The sequence below is a fragment of the Verticillium nonalfalfae genome (assembly GCF_003724135.2).
Source record: "Verticillium nonalfalfae strain VnAa140/NRRL 66861 chromosome Unknown scaffold_280, whole genome shotgun sequence".
Taxonomy (NCBI): domain Eukaryota; kingdom Fungi; phylum Ascomycota; class Sordariomycetes; order Glomerellales; family Plectosphaerellaceae; genus Verticillium; species Verticillium nonalfalfae.
The window spans coordinates 1-10,936 of NW_021167505.1; the positions used below are offsets into that span (position 1 = coordinate 1).

The 10,936-nt window shown below is 59.9% G+C and overlaps 4 protein-coding genes across 4 annotated transcripts; 2 read left to right on the plus strand and 2 right to left on the minus strand.

The window, feature by feature from the left end:
• Positions 1-60: 60 nt before the first annotated feature.
• On the minus strand, positions 61-1,315 carry HIS1 (ATP phosphoribosyltransferase (ATP-PRTase) (ATP-PRT); the record flags this gene model as incomplete). Its single annotated transcript, XM_028639015.1, has 3 exons — positions 61-431; positions 600-1,175; positions 1,240-1,315. The coding sequence occupies 3 exons, from the start codon at positions 1,313-1,315 to the stop codon at positions 61-63; spliced, it is 1,023 nt and encodes a 340-aa protein (XP_028490139.1).
• Positions 1,316-2,745: 1,430 nt separating this feature from the next.
• Positions 2,746-4,988, plus strand: D7B24_004851 (uncharacterized protein; the record flags this gene model as incomplete). Its single annotated transcript, XM_028639016.1, has 5 exons — positions 2,746-3,197; positions 3,257-3,282; positions 3,353-3,664; positions 3,718-3,789; positions 3,847-4,988. 5 exons carry the CDS (start codon positions 2,746-2,748, stop codon positions 4,986-4,988), a joined length of 2,004 nt encoding a protein of 667 aa, XP_028490140.1.
• Positions 4,989-5,569: 581 nt separating this feature from the next.
• On the minus strand, positions 5,570-6,136 carry PKR1 (SMK killer toxin resistance protein; the record flags this gene model as incomplete). Its single annotated transcript, XM_028639017.1, has 1 exon — positions 5,570-6,136. One exon carries the CDS (start codon positions 6,134-6,136, stop codon positions 5,570-5,572), a length of 567 nt encoding a protein of 188 aa, XP_028490141.1.
• A 2,446-nt stretch (positions 6,137-8,582) lies between these two features.
• D7B24_004853 (uncharacterized protein) lies at positions 8,583-10,894 on the plus strand (the record flags this gene model as incomplete). Its single annotated transcript, XM_028639018.1, has 2 exons — positions 8,583-8,867; positions 8,990-10,894. Coding segments are annotated over 2 exons (2,190 nt in total), but the record flags the coding sequence as incomplete, so codon positions are not given.
• Between the last annotated feature and the right edge of the window lie 42 nt (positions 10,895-10,936).

Genomic DNA, 10,936 nt, shown 5'->3' on the forward strand with positions numbered 1-10,936 from the left:
GCAGTACGCAACCTCTTTTTGATTTCATGTGTCCAAGAAGTGGGCCTCACAGCCCACGGCTTACCGCGAGTTGTGAATGTCGAGCACCAGAATATCCTGCGCACCGGCCGCCGTCAGCTTGTCCATGACGACGGCAATCTCCTTCTTGACGACCATGCAGCTGACGGCGACCCAGCCCTCCGTGTCGAGCGTCGTAACCGTCGGCGCGCGCTTGCCCGGCGTGATGCTCTTGGCCTCGGTGAGGCGCACCCTCTCAATGTTGTACTGGCAGAGCACGTAGCGCTGCGCCGTGATGACGCCCTGGATGCGCGCCGTGATGAGGTCGATGGTTGCCTGGTTCGACGGCTTGCGCGACTTGATGAGCACCGCCTGCGAGTCGACCACCGTGTCAATGGCCTTGAGGCCCGCTGCCCTCATGGTTTCGCCCGATTCTGTGAAAACAGTGTCAGCATGGATGCGTCGGAAGTAAGCAAGGCGAGGAAGAAGAGGGAGAAGAAGAAGAGGGAGAAGAAGAAGAGGGAGAAGAAGAAGAGGGAGAAGAAAAAGAGGGAGAAGAAGAAGAGGAGGAGGCAGAGGAGGCAGAGGAGGAAGACACCCACCGACGAGATCCACAATGCCGTCAGCCACGCCCAGCGCGCACGCAGCTTCGACGCTGCCGCTGAGCTCAATGATCTTGGTCCGCATCTTCTTGGGCGTCGCAAAGTCCTCGCCGTTCGGCTGGCCCTCGAGGCCGAGCTCGAGCCGGGCAAAGTGGTCGGCGGCGAGGCCCGAGAAGCTCGTGCCGATCGTCTTGCCGATGAGGTCCTCCGTCGTCGCGTAGCCGCCCTTCTCCGGCACCTGGACCTGGAGCTTGCAGGCGCCGAAGCCGAGCTCCATGACGAGGTCGCAGCCCGCCGTCTTGAGGGGGTCCTCGGCGTTGTCGCCGGCGCCGATGGAGGCCCGGCGCGAGCGGTTGTAGGACCGCACGTTGGCGTCGTGCTCCTTGACCTGGTCCCAGCCCGTGATGCCGAGATCGCACTGGCCCTCGCCGACAAAGGTGGGGATGTCGGCGGCCGGCAGGAAGATGAGCGCGATGGGCAGGTTCTTGACGAGGGCAATGTCGAGGCGGTTCTCGCGGCGGAACTGCACGTCGGCACCCTCAAGCAGGTTGAGGGCGGCGGCGTTCAGGCGACCCTCTGGATGCGTGGTGGTCAGCTGCCGATCGGGGACGACGGGAGAAGCGGAGGGCGTTTGACTCACTCTTGGGCACCGCGAACAGGAGGCGGCCTTCTAGGCTTTCCTTCACCATCAGCTTTTCTAGTCCCTTCTTCATCATGGCCTGACTTCCACGGCGTGGACGACGAGAATAGAGAGGGGGGAGGGGAGGGCGGGTGCGACCAACGAGTTGACGAGATCCATGGGGGGCTATGGTCTGTCCTTCTGGGTGTCACCGGGGACAAGTGGTTGCGCAATTGCCTATATGTAGGTGTGTTGTATTAATCTCGCAGGACTGGCTTGCGAGGGTCGAAATGGAGTCGAGGGTACGAGGCACAGAGCACGACACGGTGGGGTGAGGCCAATGGATGCGATCCGTGGCTGCAGTTCGAAGGCTAGTCGGCGTCGGACTGGAGGGGGTCGTCTGCGCGAGTTGCACTACAGAACAAAGGCGATGCGCTGGTCGAAAGGGTGGGGGAGGAGAATATGCAGGCGGTCAGCTCTGTCTTTGTAGAGAGTTGAGACGTTGTCGCGGGAGGAGGGGGTGAGGGGGCTGTGACTGTGTCGACTGCGACTGTGATTGCGATTGTGACCGCCGTGACTGTTCCTGGCCGGCCTCGTCGTTCTGGTGACTCAATCTCGTTAGCACCGACTTGAGGAAGAATCTGTGGTAGTGCCCCCCCAAAAAGACCGAAACACGTTGGCCTATGTCGGAGCTTGATTGATCGATGGCGGGGCAATTGTGCTCTTCGTCCTCCATGTGAGGTGGACACAGTGGACCGCCGCGGGGCACTCCGAATCGGTGACGGCCGGCAGTTTCCTACGGTGCTCTGTAGGCATCGACCGGGCACGAACCTGGGTTACCTAAGCCTCCAAGCGCCTGGGTGCCTGGCAACACGCCGCTCACGCTCACTGAGCTCCTCAATGTCCAGCACTGAGGTGCCTGCTGAAAGTACCTACCTACCCCTGAAGGCCCAGAAGGACGAAACTCCCCCCTCCCCCCCCTTCTTTCCCTGGGCCACAGCATCTTCCATGACATCCTCCTACCTTACCTACCTTACCTAGGTGTGTTGGTAGGTACCTATGTCGGTACTGTTGAACACGGCACTTTGCATGTCTTCGAATCCCCTTTCCGAAGACAATGAGGGCCATGCTGGAGCGCGTCAACATAAGGCCCCCTTCATCTGGGCCCGCCTCAACCCCTCCCCAACTCTGTTAACATACCGTGCATGCCGAACCTTAATACTGCGTCGCACTGCCTGAGACCTCAAAGACAATGGCGGACCCCAATCTCTCCCCCTAGAGTATCCCGTACAACAGCTATACACTTCAGCATCCAATAACGTTTTCGTAACCTCGACCCGTGTTCTTTCGAACCCACGTCAGCTTTCATCTGCAACTGGCGTGTCACGCAATTGTCGAACACGAAAAAGACAGGGAAACTGGTTGACTCGGCTGCGTCATGGGTGCTTTGCTAGATTTGAAGCGCTCCTGAAAGAATTACGGCACGGACACCTGAACTGGCAGCTGCGGGCGCTCCACCCTCCCGCCATGGCTGCTGCGTTTCTGACGCCAGCCTCGACCTCGAACGCAACACTGATTCCTACAGGCGCCCGAGACGCAGATTCCAGCGACGCTCATCACCTCTCCGTCGACTCGGGAGGACATTCGACGCCCATTCTCACCCCGTCGCAGTCGAGCAACGGCCAACCCGACACCGATTCGAACCCAGGCTTTGATGACGACTGGCACCCATCATCTGCGACTAGCAATCCTGGTGGATACGCGGGACCCACGCGCCGCCCATCCAGCCTCGACCTCGACCGCGACCGCGACATTGACCGGCGCGCCGGCGAGGTCATCGACGGGGAGCCGACAATCAATCGATCGATACGCGAGGAGGCATTCGCAGAAATGTCGACATGGGCGGGGCAGCCCCATATCAGGGGGAGTTCCGAGGCGATGCGCATGGTTCTCCTGACCTTCAACGCCATCGGCATCACGTAGGTGGAACCCAGGTTGTGTGCCGTGGCGACAGCTAGCATTGACCCGTCATCCACAGCTTCACATGGGGAGTGGAGATGACCTGTGAGTAGCAAGCACCGCGCGAACCTGGCGCCCCTCCTCGGCAGATCACATGTTGACCTTGCGAACCCAGACTGCACACCATATCTCCTGAATCTTGGCCTCACCAAGAGCAATACTTCGCTTGTGTGGATTGCTGGGCCTCTGTCGGGACTCATTGTTCAGCCTATCGTTGGCGTCATTGCTGATCAGTCCACCTCAAAATGGGGTCGCCGGCGTCCTTTCATCGTCATGGGCTCGATTATTGCCGCCTTGAGCATGGTCGTTCTGGGCTTCACCCAGGAAATTGTGGGCTTTTTCGTTGCTGACGAGAAGTCTGCCCGCGGCTTCACGATAACGCTTGCAGTCCTGGCAATCTATGCCGTCGACTTTGCTATCAATGCGGGTGAGTCGACCCCATCGCATCCCGAGGACAGTATGAGCTGACCAGTTGCCCAGTCATGTCCTGCGCCAGGAGCCTGATCGTCGACACTCTACCCATCGAGAAACAACAAGCCGGTGCGGCATGGTGTAAGTGATCCGTCCCCTCTAAAGCCAAGTACTGGCCGTGTAGCTAAATCGGCGCAGCCAGCAGAATGTCCGCCATGGGCCATATGATGGGATATGGAGCGGGTGCTATCGACCTCGTAGGCATGTTGGGGACGACGCTTGGAGACACGCAGTTTAAGCAACTGACCCTGATCGCCACCTTCTTCATACTCTTCTCCTCGGGCGTGTCCTGCTGGGCGGTTACCGAGAGGGTGCTCGTCTCCACCCGACCAGACTCTCGCAAGCCTGCCGGCCGTTTCAAGGTCTTCAGCCAGATCTGGTCCACGCTGCTTAACCTGCCCCCACGTATCCAGGCCATCTGCTGGGCACAGTTCTGGGCGTGGATCGGCTGGTTCCCCTTCCTCTTCTACAGCGCGACCTGGGTCGGTGAGACGTATTTCCGCTACGATGCGCCCGAGGAGGCAAAGAACTCCAAAGACATGCTCGGCGATGTCGGTCGCATCGGCAGCACCGCCCTCGTCATCTACTCCACCGTCACCCTTATCGGCGCCTGGCTCCTGCCCATGGTCACAAAGTCGCCAGACGACGAGAAGTATACGGCACGCCCGCCCCAAGGGCTGGCTACCCTCGCAGAAAAGTTCAGCAAGCGCAAACCTGACCTCATGACCGTCTGGATGGCCGGCCATCTCATGTTTGCGAGCGCCATGTTCATGGCTCCCTTCGCCGCCAGTTTCCGATTTGCCACTTTCCTCGTCGTCATCTGCGGACTTCCTTGGACCATTGCCATGTGGGCGCCCGTCACCTTTCTCGGCGTCGAGGTCAACAAGCTCAGCGGCGCCACAGATGCTGGCGGCCCAGCCTACCGCCGCCTGTCCAACGCCGATGACATTGAGCTGCCAGCCATCAACGCAGACCACGCTCTGCATCTGGAGCATGGGTCCGACACGCCTGGCGCTTCATCGTCAACGGGCGAACTGTCGGGCATCTATTTCGGTATCCTCAACATCTACTCAACGCTGCCGCAATTTATTGGTACCTTTATCAGCACCATCGTCTTTACGATCCTCGAGCCCGGCAAGAGCCCCGAGCTTGCCAAGGGGGCGGATCCCGCTGAGCATCACGATACTGACGGCCCCAACGCCATTGCCGTATGTCTCTTCATCGGCGCCATCTCTGCGGTCGGCGCCGCATACACCACGTCGAGGTTGAGATATCTGTGAAGACAAAGGTGCCATGAGACAGACACCAAGCAAAGATGGAGTGAGATGTACTACAAATATGAGCACTGGTTATAAACGGACGGAACCGTGTGCATGCCACAATCTTGTACCCACCTATACACGGAGTTGGGAGTCGCTAGATAGATCTCGGGGGCAAAACCAAGCAACCAATGTGGATGAAATTTCCATGGCATGAATTCTTGACATTGTCTCGCCAAACGAGTGGACTTGATATCGATATGTACTGTAGCCCGCTTCCTGCCTCCTGTCTCCCCCTTTCTACCTCCCAAAAGTCGGAGCGCCAAACACTCTCGTCGCGGTCACTGAAAAAAAACGCTCCCGCCTCCACCATGGAACATGCAAACAAGAAAAGGAAGGAGAAAGAGGAGCGCGCATCGCCGTATGTTGAAGCGACCCGACGTCAGAGGGTGTTTTGGTTGGGGGTATCTCGAAAAGGCGAGGCGCTGCGCAACGGGGGGGGGGGGGACAGAAAGCGTTGGAGGAGAGGAGGAGAGGAAGACACCATGGGGCGCATCTCTCTCTCTCTCTCTCTCTCTCTTTCTCCACCACAAGCGTCGGATCTATTTATCCTTTTCGTTCTCATTCTCCGAAACCTTCTCCCACTCGTCCTCGGTGCTCGCGCTCGACTGCGTCCCCGCTGCCGATGCCGGCCCGGAAGCAGCACCAGCGGCGGCGGCAGCGGCGGATCTCTGCTTCAGCTCGCCAGCCGCAGACCCCTCGACCTCGACTTCCCTGCTCGCGCTGCCGGCCGTCTTGCGCGTGCGCACGGCCTGGTCGACGGCTGTGTCGACCTCGGTGTCGTCGTCGCTGCTGCTGCTGCTGCCGCCGGCGCCGCCCGGGGTATCGGCTGCTCCTCCGGGCCCGGCACCGCCCGCGGCGGCCTTGTCGTTGTCGGCGGCCTCGCGGGCCTGGGCGATGGCCAGCTCGGCGGCGAACCAGTTGATGGCGCGCCAGAGGCCGGCGCAGAGGAAGGAGAGGATGACGAAGTGGATGGAGCGGGTGGCGGCGAGGAGGGCGAGGAGGGTCAGCTGGAGGGCGGCGAAGCTGGCGTTTGTGGCGTACAGGAGGGTTGGTGTTGTGCCCGGGGTGAAGACTGAGTTCCAGAGGTTCTCTGCGAAGGAGGCCATGATGGGCGGCTTGGGACGTGGATACTGAGCGACAAAGCGACAGCGACAAGGAGGTTGGGTGTCTGTCGGGAAGCAAGGAGCTGGGCGGCGGGGCGTTTGTCGGTGGGATGAGTTGGTCGCTGCGTGCTACGTGGTCTAATCGTTTTCGTCGACGGTATTGCTGTGTAGAGGGGTTCTTCGTGGCTCGCTGCGTCCGGGGGGGGTTGCGGGAGATTCGCAAAAGGGAGAAGAGGGGCAGAGGTTGTCGTGCGCGACAGATGCAAATGCGATGCGATGCGATGCTATGCGCAAGGCTGCCTGGTTTTTGCTGCCCAAGGTATATATATATATGGGTGGATCGAGGGCGACAGCAACGTGGTTCGAGCTGGTAACGAGACGGCGTGGGAGTCAAGCTTGGCTCGGTTGAGAATAGGCCAGCAGGTCGGTTCGACTGACAGTGACGTGGAGGACAGTTTGTGTGTTGAGAGTCGTGGCGGGTGCGATTGAGGGCATCAGAGGCAGAGGAGGCAGAGATGGAGGGGCTGGTAGTCGCCTGGCACCTGATGATGCACGCGCCGCCCGATCCCCTGCCCACGGCACGCTGCCTATAGGGCGGGTACGTACCGCTCTGATGACGGAGCAGTCGCTCACGGTCATGGCGCCGGCCCAATACAGGCCTCGATGCCGGCTCAAGTGTGAGGCGAGGCCTCTTTGCGACTCCATGTTGGCAACGTGCCCAACGCCAACAGTGCATGTCCATGCCATGTCCAGTGGGCAAAAGGATCCGTGTTCATGGAGGACGTCTTGGTGGCATGCATCCAGTCATATGTTCTTGGCAGCTTTCGCTGATCGGGTTCATCTGAGCATGGCGCTTCGGCTGCGTCGCGACTTGGCTGTCGATCCTGAAACGAACATCGAACTCTGAAGGTGAGGCTTGCGCCGGCTTACTCTCACCGGGTCCTGGAGGGCCAGATGGTCACGAGAGCCGGTGTGGGGAGCTTCAGATTGAGTGATGATCATGAGGTCCTGCTGAAGGCTGTCTTGTCTGTCATTTCGTCGTCTGGGCATCCATGGCTACTCTCCAGCCAGCACCTCGCGTTGAAAAGACATGGCACAGCGCTCATTCCAGGGGGTGGGGTGCTGGGGCACTGGGACGCTGGGGACGACGGGAGCGGTCGGTGGATACCTGTCGTCTTCTTTCCACCGGGTACCTTACCTCCTGACCTGCCTACCTTACCTAAGGTACCTAGGCTGGTACAGTCGGGCTATACATGTACCTATGTACTTAGGCAAGGTAGACCTGTCGGTTCGCCATGCTCTCTCGTGCCATGGTCCCATTCATTCCTGCGATGAGCATCTCGGTAACGGGCAGACAAAGGAGCTCGGAAAACAGGACCAGTAGACCGGTACCTGCGTGTCGTCGTCGAGTCAGTCCTAGGCACGCTGCTCGGCAGTCTCACACCCATCGTGCTGGTTCCAGCTGAAGAGAAAAGCACTCCGGAAGCTGAACCCCCCGCTAAATACGCTCTTGGGTGGAGTCGCATCCCCCCATGTGAGCCCGTGCCAGCAGAAGCGGGACGTCCGGAGACGGCCTGGCACGAGTCCACTTGACCCCCCAGCACCCAATGAGAGGGGCGTAATGTGGCACCCCAGCATAGCACCCCTACCTGGGCTACCTGGGAGGCAGGTGTCCCGGCCGCCTTAGTGTCTCGGTGTGCCGGCCTTGGGTGGACCCACCGTGGCCCACCGCAAACTGTCTGGACGCTTCTGGATGCGCCTTCTGCTGGCCCCGTCGCAGCCTCAACAGCAACAGCACCATCGACAGTGACAGCAACGGGAACAGCACGCACTGCACGCTGCACGTCGCATGCTGCACGCTGTGCACATTGGCCGGAAGCACCACCAAGCACCTCCAAGCACCACGCACCCTTGCGAGACAAGGCACGCCCGATGACGGGACCGGGCTCCCTGACCCCAACCCATCTCAACCTGAGGTGACTGAACGTCCATTTCGAGAAGGACGAGCAAACCGAACGCCCTGTTTCCCCAGCCACAAGGTTCGCCCGCCGCGAGCACGAGCACGAGCACGAGCACGAGCACAACCGCAAGCACAACCGCGAACACGAGCTCGAACCCTCTCACTCTCTCTCTTGCCTTCCGACCTGAACCTGCGAGTCTATCATCATCGCCTGCTTGATCCTCGTCTTTCCAGCCCGCGTCGGACGGACAAGGACAGTCAACCTACAATCACAACCACAGCTTTCTTCTTCTGCATCACGTATTCTGGTTCATCCCGCCCGTCGCCGCCGTATACCCTTCCTCCTCCTCCCTCCCCCGAAAGACGACGAGAGCTTCACTCTGCATCGCCAACTTCTTCTCTCCTGGGGACCTTTCCCCTTCGACCAAAGTCCCCAATCGTGCTGCCCTCCGCAATTGATCCAAGAGCATGAGCTCCCGTCCACCCATGATGGCCACGGCGACGTCTTCCCAGTGCCCCGATCAGCCACCGGCCCACGACCCGTCATCACTGTTACACACGACCGATGTCGTACCACCAACGGCACCCGACGAGCAACGCCCACCCTCCCAGGCCGACGGCCAGCTCCCGCCAAATCACACAGAAGATGCCGCCATGGCCCTGCGCAAGCTGCTCAAAGGCAAAGAAGAGGAGTGGAGTGCCGTCTCGAGGCGCACCGGTCGATTAACCCTGCTCGAGCTCCCCTTTGACATATTGCGGCTGATCGTCAACGAGGTATGTCGCTGCCCGTCTCCCCCATGCTCTCTGCCGCCGCCTTGCCTTTTCCCAAAACAAAACCGCTTTCCCAACGCAACATGCAGCGCCGTGTTTGCTGACGCTCGCATTCGTTTCCCCAGATCACACATACAAACGACCTGACCTCCCTCGCCTTGACGAATTCGACCCTTCACAATCTCGCCGTTCCACACATCTACTCTCGCTTCGATATCGTGTGGCCTGACGCCACCCAGCTTGCCCAATCTGATTCCAAAAGCGTCGATGCCCTCACCTATGGCTTATCAACCCTCTGTCTGGGCAGCAACTTTGCTGTGCGCGCCCAGAAGATGTTCTCGCCGAAGCGCAGGGGCGGGTCGCCTCCCATGGCACGCCTGCACAACGACTACGCTCGATACATCAAAAAGTTCTCCTTGGGCAACGGCCCCGATGACTGGGTCGCCGAGTACATGATTACAAAGGAGAGCGGCAAAATGCTAGGAACCCTCGTCGCCCTGGCCGTCGCCAAGATGGCAAGCCTCGAGACCTTTGTCTGGGACATGCCCACCGGCGTCCTCTCCGACATCTTCATGGCCTTGGCCTCCATTCAAGACCGCGATCCGGATGAGCAGTCCAAGCTCGAGCGCGTCTGGGTGCGCTGGCACGACAACGCCGATGCGTCGGCCTCCTCGTCCTCGACCAGCCCCAGCTCGTCCATAGAGACACAGGGCGTCGTGCCCATCGGCAGTACCTTGACGCCCATCGGCATTCTCATTCCGTCGACGGCGTCGCATCCTCGCCCCAGAGCGCCTATCCCTTTCGCCGAAAGCCGCGTCGAGTTTCCGACATTCAGTGTCCTGCCACCGCTGAGGAGTCTGTCTGTTCTTGACATCGATGAGCTCTCTTATCTCGACGAGCTCGCTGTTGCCATCGGGAACTCGCACGAGAACCTGGAGGAGCTGCGCGTGGGCATCTCCGCCAAGGCGGCACACTCCGACTTTGTCCAGACGTGGGATGGCCCGGGCTTGCACCAGGTCGACCACAATGCGCGATGGCCCGGCGAGAGCACCATCGGCGATCGCAGGTTGGGCGGCGTCCTGGGGGTGCTGGTAGGCAAGCTCTACGACATTCGCAGAAAGTCTGCATCCAGATCCAGGGTCAAAAGCGCCCTCGCGCCGGCCAGTCTCGAAGCTGTTTCGCCGGCGCCCGACGCTGCTACAGTCTTTGGCGATGATGCCGCGCCCACTGACCCTCACCAAGAAGTCGCTGTCCAGGGAGACGAACCAAGCCCAGTGTCCGCAGTCGACGAAGCAGCAGACATGAACCTTGCGAGCCCTTCGCCTGTTGACCACGTTCCTGGAACAGACTCGACGGCTGACCTTGGACCCCGAATCTCTACAGCACCGCATCGTGAGCAGTTGCAACGGTCGAATGACGACCAGACAATACGAACACGACTCGATGGCAAGCTGAAGCTCAAAACACTGGAATTGGAGCGCGTGCCCCTATCGATCCAGGTCTGTACAAAGGCAATCGACTGGACTGTCCTCACGAGCTTGACCATTTTGGAGTGCGCTCAACACGAGACCCTGTGGAAGGTTCTCCGCAAGCAATTCCAGCCGACGCCTCCAGTGACGTCAGGTCACGAAAACGGCAGCTCTCCCAAGCCCTCGGCGCTGACTCGAGTACAATACCATCTCAACGTGAAGAAGATCCACACGGACATGGCATCACTGCCTCTCATCAACTTTATCAAAGATACCCTGGAACAGAACAGTCTTGAAGTCTTTTTCCTCCAAGACAGGCGGCGGTCTGTACCTCCGGCTGTGACCATCTCGCAAATCTTCAAGGGCGCCATCAAACGCCACCGCTCTAGTCTTCGCAAGGTCCTCCTCGACAGCTCTGAATACAAGGCCCCCCACGGCAACCTGCCCGAGAGTTTCCGATGGCTCAACTGGACCGCCACCACGGAGATGCTCCTCTACATGACGAGCGGACGCATGGTCAGCCTGCGCGAGTTGTCTATGTCTCTACAGTATCGCGACTGGGTACGTTGGGCTATTCTTCGGGCCGGTTTTACACCCCCCCCC